This window comes from Aspergillus oryzae, chromosome 8, assembly GCF_000184455.2.
Source record: "Aspergillus oryzae RIB40 DNA, chromosome 8".
NCBI classification, from domain to species: Eukaryota; Fungi; Ascomycota; class Eurotiomycetes; order Eurotiales; family Aspergillaceae; genus Aspergillus; species Aspergillus oryzae.
In genome coordinates, this window is record NC_036442.1 from 451,356 (window position 1) to 468,616 (window position 17,261).

At 51.2% G+C, this 17,261-nt stretch overlaps 5 protein-coding genes and 1 non-coding gene across 6 annotated transcripts; 3 read left to right on the plus strand and 3 right to left on the minus strand.

Moving 5' to 3' along the window:
- Positions 1-38: 38 nt before the first annotated feature.
- Positions 39-596, plus strand: AO090103000321 (uncharacterized protein; the record flags this gene model as incomplete). Its single annotated transcript, XM_023233331.1, has 1 exon — positions 39-596. One exon carries the CDS (start codon positions 39-41, stop codon positions 594-596), a length of 558 nt encoding a protein of 185 aa, XP_023093915.1.
- Positions 597-1,877: 1,281 nt separating this feature from the next.
- On the plus strand, positions 1,878-5,162 carry AO090103000320 (putative nuclear serine protease HtrA2/Nma111; the record flags this gene model as incomplete). The annotated part of the gene is made up of 4 exons (XM_001826843.3): positions 1,878-2,288; positions 2,376-4,676; positions 4,739-4,936; positions 4,989-5,162. 4 exons carry the CDS (start codon positions 1,878-1,880, stop codon positions 5,160-5,162), a joined length of 3,084 nt encoding a protein of 1,027 aa, XP_001826895.3.
- Positions 5,163-5,534: 372 nt separating this feature from the next.
- AO090103t00008 lies at positions 5,535-5,605 on the minus strand. Its single transcript has one exon. It is a non-coding gene; the product is annotated as a tRNA-Gly (tRNA).
- A 574-nt stretch (positions 5,606-6,179) lies between these two features.
- On the minus strand, positions 6,180-10,322 carry AO090103000319 (uncharacterized protein; the record flags this gene model as incomplete). Its single annotated transcript, XM_023233332.1, has 5 exons — positions 6,180-6,740; positions 6,795-7,097; positions 7,160-9,946; positions 9,998-10,088; positions 10,144-10,322. The coding sequence occupies 5 exons, from the start codon at positions 10,320-10,322 to the stop codon at positions 6,180-6,182; spliced, it is 3,921 nt and encodes a 1,306-aa protein (XP_023093914.1).
- A 2,916-nt stretch (positions 10,323-13,238) lies between these two features.
- On the plus strand, positions 13,239-14,487 carry AO090103000317 (uncharacterized protein; the record flags this gene model as incomplete). Its single annotated transcript, XM_023233333.1, has 5 exons — positions 13,239-13,431; positions 13,486-13,517; positions 13,570-13,687; positions 13,741-13,937; positions 13,999-14,487. 5 exons carry the CDS (start codon positions 13,239-13,241, stop codon positions 14,485-14,487), a joined length of 1,029 nt encoding a protein of 342 aa, XP_023093913.1.
- Positions 14,488-16,042: 1,555 nt separating this feature from the next.
- On the minus strand, positions 16,043-17,125 carry AO090103000316 (uncharacterized protein; the record flags this gene model as incomplete). The annotated part of the gene is made up of 1 exon (XM_001826840.3): positions 16,043-17,125. The coding sequence occupies one exon, from the start codon at positions 17,123-17,125 to the stop codon at positions 16,043-16,045; it is 1,083 nt and encodes a 360-aa protein (XP_001826892.3).
- Between the last annotated feature and the right edge of the window lie 136 nt (positions 17,126-17,261).

A 17,261-nucleotide genomic window follows, 5' to 3' on the forward strand; every position in this document is an offset into this window, starting at 1 on the left:
ACGTTCCGGCAACCACGGCGCCGTCCTTCCCTCAAAACATGGCTTCAATTTCGGCGAATAACCTCGTGCCCGCGCAGCCTCAAAGGCCCGCTCCACAGCAGAACCCCCAACAGGCGTCTGCGCCCCCGGTGACTCCATCGCCCGCAACGGCCCGAGAGAAGGCTCGTGTCACTGTTCTGCTCGATATCAATTCAATGTTGTTGCAAGAGGTCGTGAATTTGCAGGCAGCAGGCAAGGCCGGTGGTCCTCCAGCTCAGCCGCAGGACTCAAACCCGCCGTCGGATCAGAACCCCGACACCGCAAAGGGGCCAACCCAGAAGCCCAGTCAGGAATACATCGATTGTATGCGCCGACTGCAGGCCAATCTGGCATACCTGGCAACTATCGCCGACCGCGCCAAGAAATCTGGAGGAGTGCCTCCTACAGCACCAAGTATCATGACGCCGCCCCCACACATGCCGTCCATGAACGAAATGTATAAGAAGCTCGCTGAGCTGTTCCCACGCACGGCGCCAGGCACCACTGGAACGCCCCAGCCAAGTCCTCAGGGCAATGGAAAGCCCAGCCCCTCTCCAGCTACTGAGACCGTCGTCTGAGCAAAGTCAATGGTTTGGAATGATCCGATAATTCACACGTGCGCGCAGTCCCCATTGTCGAGAAATTGGGCGATTCCGGCTCAGCGCAATGTTGGGGAACAAAGCTCCATAGGCGCTATCTCTTCAGTTGAGACTCACATTCAACGCCACAGCTGGACGCCAACATACTCACAAAATCATCTGTCTATGACCCGGAACTGTCCTTGCTAATGTGGCTTGCAAATCAATCCGCGGATTAATCCTGATGGAGTTCAGCTTGGCAAAGGTCGGATATCAAGGGTATATGAGAAAGCCTCTTCCGCAAGGAACCTGTTGGGGAATGCCGTGTGCCCCCAGGTGTGAGACTCAGAAGTCCACCTGTGGAACCAGCTGGGGTTTCTACTAAAATTATGTCCGGATCCAGGTGGGGACAAGAGACAACAAGGACAAGGATTATTTACAGGTTTTTGTGAAGTTAACTGTAAAAATTGAATCGGTTCAATCCGTGCATAGCATCAATGATACCATGTCAATGTGTAGTAGTTGCCGTAGGGCTTTGGGGGTGAGGGAGGATGCTTCTTCCCACAGCTTGAAAGTTTGACAAACGTTGGGTTTGTGCTTAGACTTCCCTGTTTTCCTCCTGGCTGTTCCACCGATCATCTTAATATCAACGGTCAGAAGACATGGAAAGCTCCATATCACTTGATCGTCTGCAGCCACCGCAGAGGGGAGCATGGACCAATCAGGGTCCCGGATAAGGGCTTTCCGCCTGCCGGAGGTGCAGCAGTGTTTCCAACCCAGCGGCAGTTCGCCTGACTTCTTTTTTTCCACGCTGACCCCCAACCCTTCTCTTTGTCCCCTCTATCCTTCCCTTTTTGAGACCGTCGGGGGGTCTTGTGAATGTCTCTCGCCTCGCTCCTGGTGTGCAGAAGGAGCTTGTCTGTCGCTACTACTACTTCTACGACTGCTGCTGTTACGGTTTCTTCATCCTCTCCCGCCGCACCGCCTCCTTATTATTATCATTTTTATTCTACGTTTTCTACTGCTGAACACCTTTCCACGGAGTCTGGTGGTCCTTTGACCGCGTTTCAGTGGTCGCCTGTTCCGTCTTCAAGCGCTGCGTGGTCAATCTCTGGTCGTACCCGCCGTCCGCTAGCAGATCAGCTCCCGGGTCCCCAGCTCTGCTCATACGCCATAGCTCCCGCTCAGAGCATCCATCGTCACGAGTTTGTTCGGTCGATCGCGTCGCTCGCACCTCCTCTCGGCTCTCATCCGCGATTTAAGAATTTTTCGATCAAAGCCATGGATTTGAACGGAGATGCAGGCGCGAAACGCAAGCGCAGCTCCATCGTGCCCGCCGAGCGTCCAGCCAAACATCTCAAGCCCGAGAGCTCTGCGTTAACCCCCGGAGATTCCACTCCGGCCAATGGGACCGTCTACGATATCGAGGATGAGGATGATGCGAGCCGTCTACTGCCCATTGGGCCCGCCCAGGCTGATTCGCCGGAGTGGCAAGCTACTATCGAGGAGGTTGTGAAAAGCGTGGTTTCCATTCACTTCTGTCAAACATGTTCTTTTGATACAGAATTATCGATGAGTAGTCAGGCTACCGGTTTTGTAGTCGATGCTGAGAGGGGTTATATCTTGACTAATCGACATGTGGTCTGCCCCGGTCCCTTTTGGGGTTATTGTATCTTTGACAATCATGAGGAAGTAAGTTTAGCCATAGAGCTAACTCTCGGGGAAGCTGTATGGCGGGGTATATCACCGTAGTCGATGCTGATAATGGGCTTTCCCTAGTGCGATGTCCGTCCCGTGTATCGAGACCCTGTACACGATTTTGGTATCCTTAAATTCGACCCGAAAGCCATCCGATATATGAATCTAACGGAGCTCAAGCTTCAACCCGACGCTGCACGAGTTGGTTCGGAGATCCGGGTCGTTGGTAACGATGCAGGAGAAAAACTGAGTATCTTGTCGGGCGTCATCAGTCGACTGGATAGAAATGCGCCAGAATACGGCGAAGGCTACAGCGACTTCAATACAAACTATATCCAGGCCGCTGCAGCTGCTAGCGGCGGTAGTTCTGGCAGTCCGGTCGTGAATATCGACGGTCATGCGATTGCGCTGCAAGCCGGTGGCCGTGCAGACGGGGCTGCAACCGACTATTTCCTTCCATTGGATCGTCCGCTGCGTGCGTTGGAATGCATACGTCGGGGCGAGCCTGTCACTAGAGGTACCATCCAGACCCAGTGGATTCTAAAACCTTTTGACGAGTGTCGCCGTTTGGGCCTGACACCAGAGTGGGAAGCCACCGTGCGCAAAGCGGCCCCCACGGAGACCAGCATGCTAGTGGCAGAAATCATCTTGCCTGAGGGTCCCGCCGATGGAAAACTAGAGGAGGGGGACGTGCTCCTGCAGGTCAATGGTGAACTTCTGACACAGTTTATCCGGTTGGACGATATCCTAGATTCGAGCGTTGGGCAGACAGTGCGTCTGCTCGTGCAAAGAGGCGGTCAAGATGTGGAGATCGAATGCCAAGTGGGCGACCTGCATGCCATCACGCCTGATCGCTTCGTGACCGTGGCCGGCGGCACGTTCCATGACTTATCCTATCAACAATCGCGACTGTACGCTATTGCCACACGCGGCGTATACGTCTGCGAAGCAGCTGGTTCCTTCAAGCTGGAAAACACTCTTTCCGGATGGCTCATCGATTCCGTGGACAAACGGCCGACGCGAAACCTGGATGAGTTTGTGGAAGTGATGAAGACCATCCCCGACCGCTCGCGAGTGGTCATCTCTTATCGACATATCCGGGACCTCCACACGCGGGGCACCAGTATCGTCTACATCGACCGCCATTGGCACCCCAAGATGCGATTGGCGGTGCGCAATGACGAGACCGGTCTTTGGGACTTCTCCGATCTAGCGGATGCCCTCCCGGCCCTTCCCCCCGTGCCCAGAAAGGCCGACTTCATCCAACTGGATGGCGTGAGTCAGCCTGCAGCCTCGGAGATAGTGCGCAGCTTTGTGCGTGTGTCCTGCACCATGCCCTTGAAGCTGGACGGCTACCCCCAGGCCAAGAAGACTGGATTTGGGCTCGTCGTGGATGCGGAAAAGGGGTTGGTTGTCGTATCGCGAGCCATTGTCCCGTACGACCTCTGCGATATCAATATTACCGTGGCCGATTCGATCATTGTTAATGCCAAGGTCGTATTTTTGCATCCACTGCAGAACTACACCATCATTCAGTATGATCCCAGTCTGGTGCAGGCCCCCGTGCAGAGCGCCAAGCTCAGTACGGAATACATCAAGCAGGGCCAAGACACCATTTTCGTTGGGTTCAACCAGAATTTCCGCATTGTGGTGGCCAAGACAGCTGTCACCGACATCACGACCGTGTCAATCCCAGCAAATGCGTCTGCTCCACGATACCGGGCCATCAACCTGGATGCCGTCACTGTGGACACTGGCCTGAGTGGACAGTGCTCCAATGGCGTTCTGATTGGTGAAGACGGAGTCGTTCAGGCATTATGGTTGAATTATCTGGGAGAGCGCACCCCCAGCTCGCATAAGGATGTGGAATATCACCTCGGATTCGCGACCCCGTCGCTGCTGCCGGTCGTGTCCAAGATCCAGCAGGGCGTGATGCCCGAGCTGCGGATCCTGAACATGGAGAGCTACGTGGTCCAGATGAGCCAGGCCCGCATCATGGGTGTGTCAGAGGAATGGATCGAGAAGGTGACGCAGGCCAATCCATCGCGACACCAGCTGTTCATGGTGCGCAAAGTCGACTGCCCGCCTGCTGGTTTCGACAACATGGCCGACACCTTCCAGGAGGGCGATATCCTCCTCACTTTAGATGGTCAGCTGATCACGCGCGTTTCCGAACTCGATGTGATGTACGACAAGGAGTTCCTGGAGGCCCTGATCGTCCGGAATGGACAAGAAATGCGCATCCAGGTGCCCACCGTACCGACGGCGGACCTTGAAACCGACCGGGCGGTTGTCTTCTGCGGTGCCGTTTTGCAGAAGCCGCACCACGCTGTCCGCCAGCAGATCTCCAAGCTGCACAGCGAGATTTACGTGAGCGCAAGGGTATGTATATTTTTAATCCCTTTCCCCTTGGTGAGACTCGGTATTGGCTAACTTTTCAATAGAGTCGTGGCTCTCCTTCGTATCAGTACGGCCTTTCTCCGACCAACTTCATCACTGCAGTCAACGGAGTGCCGACCCCGGATCTTGACCGTTTCGTGAAGGAAGTGAGCAAGATCCCTGACAACACGTATTTCCGACTGCGGGCGGTTACATTCGACAATGTTCCCTGGGTGGTGACTATGAAGAAGAACGATCACTATGTGAGTTTTTATCCCATGTTTCAGAGGCCTGGCATGAAGCTGATTGCGTTAGTTCCCGATGTCTGAGTATCTCAAGGACCCCTCTCAGCCGTGCGGCTGGAGGACGGTTTCTCACAATAAATCCAAACACAAGGACGGCATTGCGCCGGACGCGGCCAATCTCAACCCGGACGCCATGGAACAGGGGTATGACGGGGCCAGCGATATTGAACCGGAGGCGGAGTAAAGTGGCGGCTTGTGTATAATAGACCTTGTTGTACGTACCACACATGTACAGTGCGTGACTAATATATCCAAAATGATGACTTGATGATTGTACTAGTAGTTGTTCTTTATTTCATAATGAGTAGGCGCCTGTTAGAGGCTGGCAATTCTCTAAACCCATAGCCCTACCACAATCAACCCCCTATTTCATTGTACGGTGCATGAAAGGGAAAGGGGTTCTGTTGTCTAGGTCAAGTAGTCTACCCTTTAATTAACTGACGGAACAAGAGAAGAAAAGGAAGAGTTGTATGGTGGCCGTGATTGCGTCGATTATTGCATATTTGGTGATATATACTTAGGAGGAGCAGGAATAAAAGACTGAAAAAAAAAGAAGTGCATCATCCGTGAATCGAACACGGGCCTCATCGATGGCAACGATGAATTCTACCACTAGACCAATGATGCTTGTTATTGAAAGAAACCTTCTCTTTTAGCTTTATGAGTAAAAATAATAGACTTGCCAAGTACAAGATTTCGTACTCTATACAGTACATTGTCGAGAGGCTTTCTAATTTACCTTCGAAGTGATAGTTTGGTTTAGATTCTTGACTAATTTCCTGGATTCGACCAGTTCGTGTAGGTGGATTGTTCAAGTCTTGCGTGGAGTGGAAGTTATGGACTAATTTACTATATTCTTGGGGTGTCAATTGAGGATATATATAAAAGTGGATAGCCCATACAACTTCCAATGTATTAAAATATGTTACGAACCATTGCACTCCGTAGCTAAAGACTATACTGCGAGTTTAGGATTGTAGCTATGACACCATCACTAAGTATAGACTAAGCAAGCATTGTCAAACGCGCACAGTAATAAAAGCTTAACATAAGTCAATGCATGATTATAATGTTCATAATGCAGCTAAGCAGTGTCCAATCTCAATAACGCCGACCAGTCATGCCAACGCGTAAGTCTACTCCTACTAAAACAAACCAGAATAAAACCACTCGGTATCAAGATAAACCCATGCAACGGACACTAATTGAAACTCCAACCCCCATTAAGTCGCAAACGCTGTCGCTCAGCAAGATCCCGTCGGATTTCTTCCTGAGTGAGTGCATCAGTACCAGCCCAATTTGCACTGCTGGTGCGTTCGCGGAATTTCTTGATTCTCTTGTCGGATTTGAACGTCTCCTCCAGCGAGAATGGAGCAATGGGCCCAAAGATGGAATCCGCTTCTAAGCCCTCCTGCTGCCGCAGAAGCGACTCGAGCTCCTTGGGCTGAGCCCACTTCGGCACAGGGAGCATCTCAGCATCGGAGTCCTCATCTTCACTGTCAGTTGCGATTTCCGGCAGATGAATGTTCTCGCCATTAGGATAGTTTGGTGATGGCTTGTGGGCAGACTTCTTAGCTGAAGAGCTGGCAACTGGAGTCTTATGCGTAGCAGGCTGGGGGGCGTTCGACGGTTCCGCGAAGGGTATCTTGCCACTCGCGTATTTGGCCATGTCCATCGGATGCGCAGGTCGCTGTGATTGAGCAGTCTTGAAGATCGAAGAACCAGGTTGTGCGTGGCCGTACATGGAGGGCTTTGTAGGTTCCTAGTCACGTCAGTACAACGAGAAAAACTTCATGAAGAGCCTTTGAATTCTTACCTTGCGAATCATCGACTCTTTACGGATGTTCGACTGGCGGATCGGCGGAGCCATTGTAGGTCGCATAACGGGGTTGTGCTCGTCTTCCGTTCTCCTTCGCTTAGTTTCGCCGGAAGGCTGCATAGTACCGGGCTTCGGTGCTGCAGAGCGATGACCTGGCTCATCATCTAGCCCTCTTTTGGGTGGTTTGGCAGGATTGGGTTGAGGTGGGTTGATTGTGCGGTTGTACGGCTGCATGGAGCCCAGTCGTGAAGCGGGACGAGCAGCCTGCGAAGCCGGCCTTTCTGGCGGGTGCGTAGTGTTCTAATATTCGCCAATCAGTATAGTTCTCAAAGCCAACGCATCGGCACGAGTGTTGCACTTACCATCTCAGGTTGCTGACTACCTTGCCGCTCAAGCCTGCGAGCGTTCTCCAGTCTCCGCTTCTCGATGGCTTGCATCTGGGCGGCTTTCTTAGGGTCTTCGGAAGCAAGTCGCTCTCGACGTTCGGCCTCCGCGCGACTCCGCATCTCTTGTCGACGAGTTTCCTCCTGTTGCTGAGCAGCACGCTTGCGTTCCAACTCGCGTCTTTGCTCTTCTCTCCTGCGCGCTTCGCGTTCCTCCTGCTCTCGCTTTCTCTCACTTGCGAGCTGGGCCTTTCTCTGTGTCTGGCTGGAGACAGAGCTCTTGAAGCTGCTGTTGGAAGACGCTGTGTGCAAAGAGGAGTTGCTCGCCTTCTTCTTCAGGGTAGGTTGCTTAGAAGCGGAAGCGGGGGTGGGTGCGGGAACACTGGACTCCGCAGCGCCGGACACCGAAGAGGATGCTAAGGGTATATGACGAGAAAGAGCGCTGCCAACACGAATTGACACGGGCTGGGGTTGAGGCTTCGGCTTCTGCAGAGTTTCTCGGGTGGGCCTGGGAGGGCGTTGCCTGGTTGACTGCTGCTGTGATACAGACGGACGGGCGGTGGGTTTCGAGGCTGCCTCATAGCTAGGCTCTGGCTCTCTTGATGAGTGTTTCTGTAGTTGTGACATCTTCTGCGGAGTTGGTGCAACCGGAGCCTTGCGGCTTTCATTCTCAGCCGATAGTTTCTCTTGCGCAGCCTTGAGCTGAGCAGCTCTTTGCCTCTCCTTCTCTTGCTGGCGTGCCCTCTCTGCTTGCTCTTCCTCCTCCTCACGCTGGCGATCTTCAAGCTCCTTCTGCTTTCGACGCTCCTCCCGCTCGGTCGAGCTTCGTGTTCTGCGGCCTTCTTGTCGCGGGGGACTGTGGTCCCGCGTCGGCTGTGGCACCTTCCTACTGGTTCTATCTGGCTCAACACGTTCGCTGCGCTGTACTCTGTGCTCGTCCGGTGAAGAGGCCTCCATTCTTGCAGCCGCAGCAACACCACCAGAGTTCGTGAAAAGGCCTTTAGCAGACCTCACGATGGACTGTAATCTGGACTTAGACGCACTCACCAGACCGTCTTGGGCGAGAGGAGAGCCTGCAGGGGTGGTCGATACTTGGCTATCCAAATGTGAAGTGGAGACTTTGGCCTGGTGGCTAGGGCGTTGTGGGGATGAATACGTCGGGGTCGAATATTTGCCAAGGACTGCTTCCAAGCCCTGTTTTGCGCTGGATCTCGCTGGCTCTTCAGAAGCTGCACTTTCCTTTCGAGCAGCAGGAGCATCGTCGTGATCAGTGGCATGGCTTGCACCTACGCCAGAGCGTTTCTCTGGAGCATCTGCTGTCTGGCCTCTGGGGAAGTTTGCCTTCGAGGGTGAGCCGAAGGGCCGGATCCAATCGTCATCCTCCGTTTCCATGGGCTCTGGAGCTGGCGTTCCGTGAGATTTCTGGGAGGCCGTCTCCGGTTTTGTATCGGCTTTAGATGAGGGAAGCTCCGGATAGGTTACCTGTGTGGAGGACAGGCCTTGGACCGCCGGAATAGACTTGGTAGGTCGTGATGGCTGGAGTTTGCCAAGCATACTGATCTTCTCATGCAATCGTTGAGTAGATGACTTGTTGTGAAGCTTGCTAGCCTTTGTGTCTGCGTCCGTGTCTTCCTGGGAGCCCTGTTTATCATCATCGAGGTCCATCTTTTCACCATTTGTTGCATTCTCATCCAGAGCAGCCTGGGTTGATTTGTGCCCACCAGTCTGCCTACCGAGGAAGCCGGAGCCCCCGGTGTTGTTGATCTTGGCAATATCAATGTGGCTTGTTCGGGAGATACGGGAACCACCCAGACTCTTCTTCATGAGGGGCTCGCGGGCAGGGAGCGAGGCAAAAGAAAGGCTGCTCTTGCGAATCAGCGGGCGATCGGGAGTAGAGCCATCTGAAGGCGACCCAATATCATCCAAATTCTCGTCGTCAAGGGCCATATCATCCTTTGCATCATCCTTCACCTCTTCACGAGGCTCCGACGGCTGGGGAGCGGAAGTTTTCATAGGAGAAGATTTTGCAGGTGATGATATCGTCTTTGGAAGTTGAGTTTCTGGTGCCGCTTCCGGTTCTTCTACTTGTTCCGCTTCTTGCTGCAGTGCTGGTGTTGGCTCTTTCGCTTCAGGTTCCGCGTCATCTTCGCCATCGGGCTCCACGTCTGATTGTACCTCAGGCTCTACCTCAGGTTCAGGCTCAGGTTCAGGCTGGACCTCCGTTTCCGGTTTCGGCTCTGGTTCTTTCGGCTTCGGCAGAGGCTGGGGAGTATGTTCCTTTGTGGCCTCTTTCGGAGTTGAGTCAATTTGCATAGGCTCCACCGTGTTTCCGCGCTGTTGAACGTCCTCATGGGCTGAGTGGAACGAAGCGGCCGTGGAACGGCGACTAATTGAAGAACGATGTTCCTGTACGTCTTTAGGAGTGGGTTGACTATCGAAGGGCTGTGTGGATATTTGCGATTCAGGCTGCACCTGTGTCAGAACAACATCGTCATCTTCTTCCTCCTCGCCCTCATCCGGCATTTCATGGTAACCCGAGTCCGTGTTATACGTCGTGAGCGAGTTCAAGTCCTTGCTGAGATCAGGGTACTGGAGTCGTGGGGCATTCTCCGTAGCGTGTTTGGGTTTTGTAGGTGTGGCGGCAGCTGGAGCTGGAGTAGGCACGGAAACAGGGGCCTTTTGTTTAGCAGGAGAACGATGAGGAGTTGGACTCGCAACCTTGTCCTCAAACCTGTTATGCGATGTTGAAAAGATCTCACTCAAGGGCTAAAGACGTTAGTAGAGCTGAAGGCCACCCAGGGATAATGAGAAACATACCACTCGGTTCTCAGCGGGATCCCTCTTGCGTGCAGTCCGCGGCGTCTTGCCTCTAAGCTTTCCGGGGGTTTTAAATGCTTCCGTGAAATTGCTATGCATGTGTCAGCACGGGAACGGATGTAGGGGGTATGTCGGTCGCAACGGACAATTGGTTGTTGGAGAAGATCTCGGCCATATGCTCATTCAACCAGTCCATCTCATGGCGCACCGGGTATTCCACTTCTTCCATCTCTTGATTGAGCAGGTTCGTAAAATTCTCCTTCTCCGTGGAAATCCATGCGGCAGAGCCCACAGGCTTCTGCGCCCTCGCACCACTAGCGGCCATGGCGATGTAAACAAACGCGATTCCCAGCTGTCGGTCGGTCGAGGTCGATATTCAGATTAAGCGAATGAAATCGAGGGCGACAAAGCCCGAATTAGGATAGCAACCGGGGCGACAACGGCATTGAAAGTTGGCGTGGAGTCGGTGGATATTGATTATCGTCGGTGGGCTGAGGATGTCCGTCGTCGGCAAGAGTCGAGGCATCAAAACATCGGATACGCGTGAGTCCCACCTACACACGTGACTTTACATCATGTATGCCTGACTTTACAGGCATAAATATGCAGTGTCTTACTGTGTAGTATAGCATGCTCTTCAACATCCATTGCCTATATGATACCTGGCACGAGTACGGAGGGTATGACCTTTTATTTCTTCACACAAACATCGTAATCACTGAGACTTTATATGCGCGAAATGGATAGTGTACTCTCAATTCCCCGCTTCGATCTCGGTTAGAAGAACGTTCCTGCGCTCTGCAACTAATTCTTTCTACTCCGTAGTTAGGTTGATCGAAGATTAATTAATGACTGCGGTCAGGTTTGGGTCAAGTCGATTCGCAAGAGTTTTCCGAATGGTATGATGTCATGGTCATCCCGGCGGAATCTAGATCCATACATGTCCGGGTTGGGAAACGGAGAAAAGAGTCACGTTCTCGAAGCCAATATGATGAGATCTGTGCCTTAGGAAGCAGAGGGAATGCATTGTGTATGCGTGCTGGTATCTTGCGGTGTAGGGTAGAAAGCCAATGTCCCTTACGTCAAGCAGTTGTATGTACTCTAGGGTTTCTTATTCAAGGCCATGATTTTCTCGCCAAGACAATCTATAGACATGTATCTAGTAAATAGTAACTGAAGGGATCTACATTTGGCAGAAGAATACTAATTGGTCGATGCTGGAATCATAGCGACACTCTGCGACTACCTAGAAGAGGTTCCCGAGGTGTAGACCGGCTTCAGCCAACCGAGAAGTCGAAACCTTCAGTACAGAGATAATAGAGCGGATTAACTGAGAAAGCCTGTGGTAGCTCGTTTGAGTGAGGATAGAGCGCTACTGAAGTAAGGGTTCTAGGGTACCTTGGTTCATTTCTTGGAAACATGGAATGAGAATCTCAATCAAAACAGAAACTGAGTGTTCGGACTCATGCTCCCTTTGGACATCGTAGCTTCCTTTAAATAGATAGAGCAAGCCTTAGGTATCAGAATGCGGCCCAAGCATCAGCGGACCCAGAGAAGGAAAGGCGTGTTTCAACTCGTTGACCGACAAATGACCTCAAGAACGCAGTTCGAAGATCCTTGAAACCGACATGCTTGTCCAACTGCACCCAGAAAATATTCAAAACGAGCAGTGGCGGTGTTCGAGGCCCAAGATATATCACGCATATGACAACTCACGGGAATCGATCAGATATCGCATCGTTGGGCAGGGCAAGTAGCTCTCCACTAGCCACGTTTGCAACGCTCAAAAAGGATCGTAGCGCTGGCTACAACACAATGGTTTCTAAATATACAAGACACCGCTCATCGAATTAGATCTACCCCGGAAAAGGTAGCCGGTTCATGAACTCTTTGCTAGAATAACCACCTCTGTTTCTACCCGATGTATACCTTTTTGTGGGTGGATGTGTAATTGTAATATGATTATGACTCCGACGTGGGTGGTTGATTGGGAATCATCCTCCTGTGCTAATTGTCCAGAGACCAACCTTACATGCAGCTACGGTGCGGACCGCTAGATCCTATAAAGTAAGTAGCGCGTTGCTCGTCTAGAGCCGCTTAGAGCTGCCAACCAAGCCCAAAGGTAGGAGGTTTGATATTTCACACTTGTGACTTGTCCGTCATGGCCGTATGTGGACAACGTAGTTTTTCTCAGCTTATTTTATTATGTATTTATGATTTATATTTATCCCCCCGTTCATTTTTGGTGGTTTTCCTTTCGTTCTAATTTTCCATTAAATCTTTAGATCGACCAGTACTGAGATGGTTCTATTTGCGGCCGCTAACGTTTTAAGTAGTAGTAGTAGTAGGAGGAGGAAGGAAGGAAGGTTAAGTTGGCAGCTCAGTTCATAAGGAAAGTAAAAACAGATCACATGTTCATTGGTCTAGACTGGCGGAAAGAAGAGCTAAAGGGAACTTGAGGCACACTAAGAAAAGGAACCGCGGTAAAGGTACCGTAATTCTTACGTAGCGGTTGGTTTGTTTCAAACAATGACGATTATAGGCGGTCATTCGAAAAAATACCTAAAAAAAATAAAAAATAAAAGCAAAGACGAGCAGAAATAAAAGTAGAAAAAACAACCTTGGAGATACTCTTACATCTGCGAAGACAATCAACAAACTAATTAACAGCATTTATTTTTGATCATCCGAACTTAACAGCAAAAAAGAAAAAAAAGAAAGCGGAGTTGACGCAAGTCAGAACAGTAGTCGGTTTCCCTCACACGACCCTTTCAGGCCCCGGGACTCTCGCTTGTCAATTGCATCACCCTCACTCACCTTCTCCTATCTTCTCCTCCCTCACAGGTCACCCAGATTCTTACCCTGCGCCCCCTCTTTTCTTCTCTTTCGTTCGTTCTTTTCTTCATTAATTCCTTCAATTCCTCCACCCGAGAAGTGGTCATTATTTTAATCCTTCTTTCTCCTTTCTCTTTTTTGCGTTTTCTTATCTTACCCAGCTTCAGCGCTGCACAAACATCTTTCCGACATGGCCGAAAGCACAAGACCCGGTGAGGTGAGCTATCCCGACACCAATGGAAGCAGTAAGGTACGTGGGAATGACATCGGATAGCGATTGACTTGCGAAGGAGCAATAGCTGACTGTATCTTAGTTATTATTCAAAATTCCCCGAGAAGGGCCATCGGAAACGTTCCACAATCCGAAGCTAACGCTTATCCTTAGGTGTCAAAAATGCCGTAACTAATGGTAACTAGACAACACCCGCGCTGCTCAATAACCAGTGGCAAAAGGACAATTGACCTGATAAATTCCTTAACAGGGCCCGTTGTTGATCACATCAAGTCGGAGGCAGCCCGTACCGAACAAGAGCTACGCGAATTGAAAAACGCTCGTGTGACGCCCTCGACCACAACTGCGACCGGCCAACACCTGACTTGTATGTGGTGAAGATAGTCCACAATGCCACAAAAACACGGCTAATTCGTTCCAGACTACCACTCCCTGTTGTACAGCCTCCTGAGCGTGAGTGAGCCATTGCACTGTGATGAGCACTATAAACCTAACCCGTAACCAGTGGGAACAACCTCGAGCTACTGCTGTTTCATTTGCGACCGTCGTGACTTTTATTTTCGCCGCCCGTTACCTGCCTCTGCTTCGCTGGTTCTTTAAGTTCATCTATGTGGCTTTAGGATGTGAGTTGCGATCCCCTGTGTGATATAAGCTGGGCAGTAATTGACCTGTCTAGTCACCGCTGCCGCCGAGCTCGGTGGTAGACTCGTGCTGTCGCAGGGCCTCGCAAGCTCTTTCCGCCCTCGTAAATACTACACCATCCCGAAGGAGACCATCGAGGGAGTCTATGAGGATCTCGAGCAGCTTCTTAACTTCGTGCTCCTCGAATTTCAGCGTATCCTGTTCGCCGAGAACATCGTCCACACTGTCGCTGTAAGTTATGGGAGTATCGATATGGATGTGCCCTAAGCTAATAAACTTCTCACCGGTACAGGCTTTTGCTGCCGCCTTCAGCGCCTACTGGTTGATCAAATGGCTTCCATTCTGGGGCCTCTCTTTGATCGCCGTTACCATTGCTTACATTGGACCTCTGGTTTACATGAACAACCGTGAAGTCATCGATGCACAGATCGAAAACATCCAAGAAGTTGTGAACTCCCAGGCCCACCAACTGAAGGACCTTGCCGAGGAACGTACCTCCCATGCGACGGGCTTGATGAAGCAGTACGTTGATGACTACAGCGCCAAGGCCCAGGAATACATCGGTCAGCGTCGCTCCGTGTCTCCGCAGATGACCAAGGTCTCCACCCCCGAGCCCGTTATCAAAAAGGAGATCGACACCGAGCCCGTATTCAAGACTACGGATTTCCCAGAGGCACCTAAAGAGGAGCCCGTTGCTGTGAAGGAGGAGCCCGTGGCTGTGGCGGAGTCGATTGAGCATCCTGCTTTGAACGCGGAGAAGGAGCCCCTCCTGGCGGCTTAAGATGCCTCGGCCATCTCATGTCTTGCTCGATCAGCCACCCACGAATGACTGCATCTGGTGATGGATATGCTGATCGCGCAAGGGCTTCCTTATTCGGCACTGTTTTGTGGGACACGCCCGACCAAAATTGTACTGAATGTTGAGGTATAAGGATGGAGAATAGGCGTGTACGATGGTATGATGCGATTTGAAGGTTTGACTTTAAAATTCTCTATTGCGCCGAAGATATTGCCATTTGTTTTTTTCCATTTCTTTTTTCAGCTCGACACCATTTTCATCTCTATTCTCGTTAGTACCTTCGGCCTTTGTATGTACATCTTTGACGTTCAATTGAGCCTTCTAAGTTTTCTGCTTTTCATTATTGGGGAAATAATACTAAGGTCCTACAGCGGGGCGAAGGCATACAGAAAGATAAAACGCACATTAGAAGAAACAACAGAGAAAAGAAAAGGGCAAGCACATAGCGACAAAAAGTAAAAAAAATCTCTGCAGGTATTGTGCGAGGCAGCGGCTGTGCTCATCTGAGATGCAACTGGTGTTTCGGAAACATTCCTTGAACATATGTAAATTTTAACATTTTACTGTTGCAGCCGCGGACCTCGGCGTTGTCGCACCACATCTACGATCTTATCAAGGCGATATGACTCTCTTGTTATAAGACCCTAGCCCGGAATTCAAGCTATGGCTGTCCGCGTTCGACGGCAGAGCAGACCAGGTACCTCCGCCCGTACACGACGCCGCGGAAGCCTTTCCGCTGTCCCAGGTCGAGAGATGTCACATAAGTGCTGCCAGGCTGTTTTACGACGCAACTGCGTCGCGTTTCAGGCCACCAGGACTTGGGTGCAATGGATTCGTATTCCAAATAGCTCTGAAGGTCCCACCGGCTCTTGGAAGTCGACCATCGTAAATTCTATAGAAATAGACAATGATATCGACGTTATCGGCTGGGTGTCCCATGCCAGCTGACCGACCGGACAGGAGTTGCAGTTTGGTCTGTTTGCACTTACCAGGGACAGCTGCATGCATAGGCCCCTCCTAGTATATATTATGAATGGAAAGACGGAGTTAGCGGAGAATACATCAGTGCTTAACCCAGACCACTGGGATCCAGGCTGCACACTGCAGATCTTCTATCGATGATCCTTCATCCCTAGAGTCAGTTAATAACAGACAGCAACGCGATTGGTGGATGAGAAGAGGAGCAGGACATGCACTGAATCAACAAGAGATGCATAGTTAATGAATTGTCCGGTTCTGGTATCGGCGCTCAGAGTCCACCTGCGATCGCCTTCCGAAGTATGGATATTTATTCATCCCAGATCGAGGCATGTCCTGTATGCATCTGAAAATAGTGAATTGCGCTCTTTCTCAGGAGAATCGTCCAGAGCCCCAGACACAGACGACCGTGTTCTCCATGACCCATATTCCCCGTATTTACCGATCCATAGTGCTTATGAAGCTTATTGAATTGATAAACTATTCAAATCTGACAGGAGCTTTTGAGGGAAACAAAAGAGAGATACTTCTAGTTGACAGAGTCTGACACCACCGGAGGCTACCAGCTGAGGCGCTTGGAGGTCACCTCCTGCAAATACAACCCTACCATTTCATTCATTCCAGCCTGCATGGCACGACCAATCCACTCGGTCATGGGCAATGCGCCCAACGGCTTTCCCCGTGTTCTTCCTAGGTACTCTGCCAGTTCATGAACTGGAAAGGCACCGGGGTTGCAAGTGTGAACCACACGAACTGCACGTACTCCAGTTTCAGAGACGTTTGGTGACTCCAAAACAGCCACTATCTGTTGCGCTACCGCTTCCACGTCAACCAAATCTAGATAACCATCCCATCCATCCATGTCCGGTGCTAACTCTAGCTGCCTCGAATAGTGAAGAAGATTGCCAAGAATGTTGGCGTCGGGAGCATCTTCCCCTACAATCCCCGTTGGTCGATGCAGGACGATATCAAGACCGTATTGTTGATTTGCCATTTCAAGGAGACGCTCACTCACCCACTTTGCGATCTGATAGCCGTGCGCACTCGAATCCCTAGGTGGTGGATAGGCAGCTACACTCACCTCACGAAGGGGCAGCTCATTGCGCGGAACGAATCCTGCGACACCGGCCGAGGAGACGAAATGAATGGGGATGCGACAAGGTTTTGCGAGGCGAACAAGTTCGGCGGTTGAATCCACGTTGGACTTTTTCAGTGAGCTGTAAGATTTCAGGAAGGACACATCAGTACCGTTATGGACGATGATGTTGGCCCTTGATGCAAGTGACCGAGCCGTTGTGATGTCTAGCCCCAGGCGGGGAAGAGTCAGGTCTCCGGTGTGGACGATGATCTTGGAAGACTCATTCGCGTTTAATTTCTCCATGGACGTTTGAGAGCGAGCAGCAATACAGTGCACTTCGGATACTGAAGGAGACGAAACGAGACCTTGGAGAATCTGCTTCCCAAGGAATCCGGAGGCGCCGGTGAGGATCATGATTTTGCCAGCATCGCCAGTTAGACTGGCAGATTCAGCTTCGAGATTAGCGTACTCCAAATCTAGATCTGATATCAGTACGCACGCCTCGTCCTCCCACGCAAAATGGCTTGAAGAAACCGAATGATTTGACCAGAGTCGCCGAGCCATCGCTTCAAGTGAGCAGGATTCTACCAATTCCACCAAGGGGAGCTGGATCCCTAGCCGCTCTTTAATGAATGACTGCAGCCGCACTAGGGAAAGGGAGTTGCCTCAGCCTCGAAGAAATCAGTGTCCTTGGCGACCT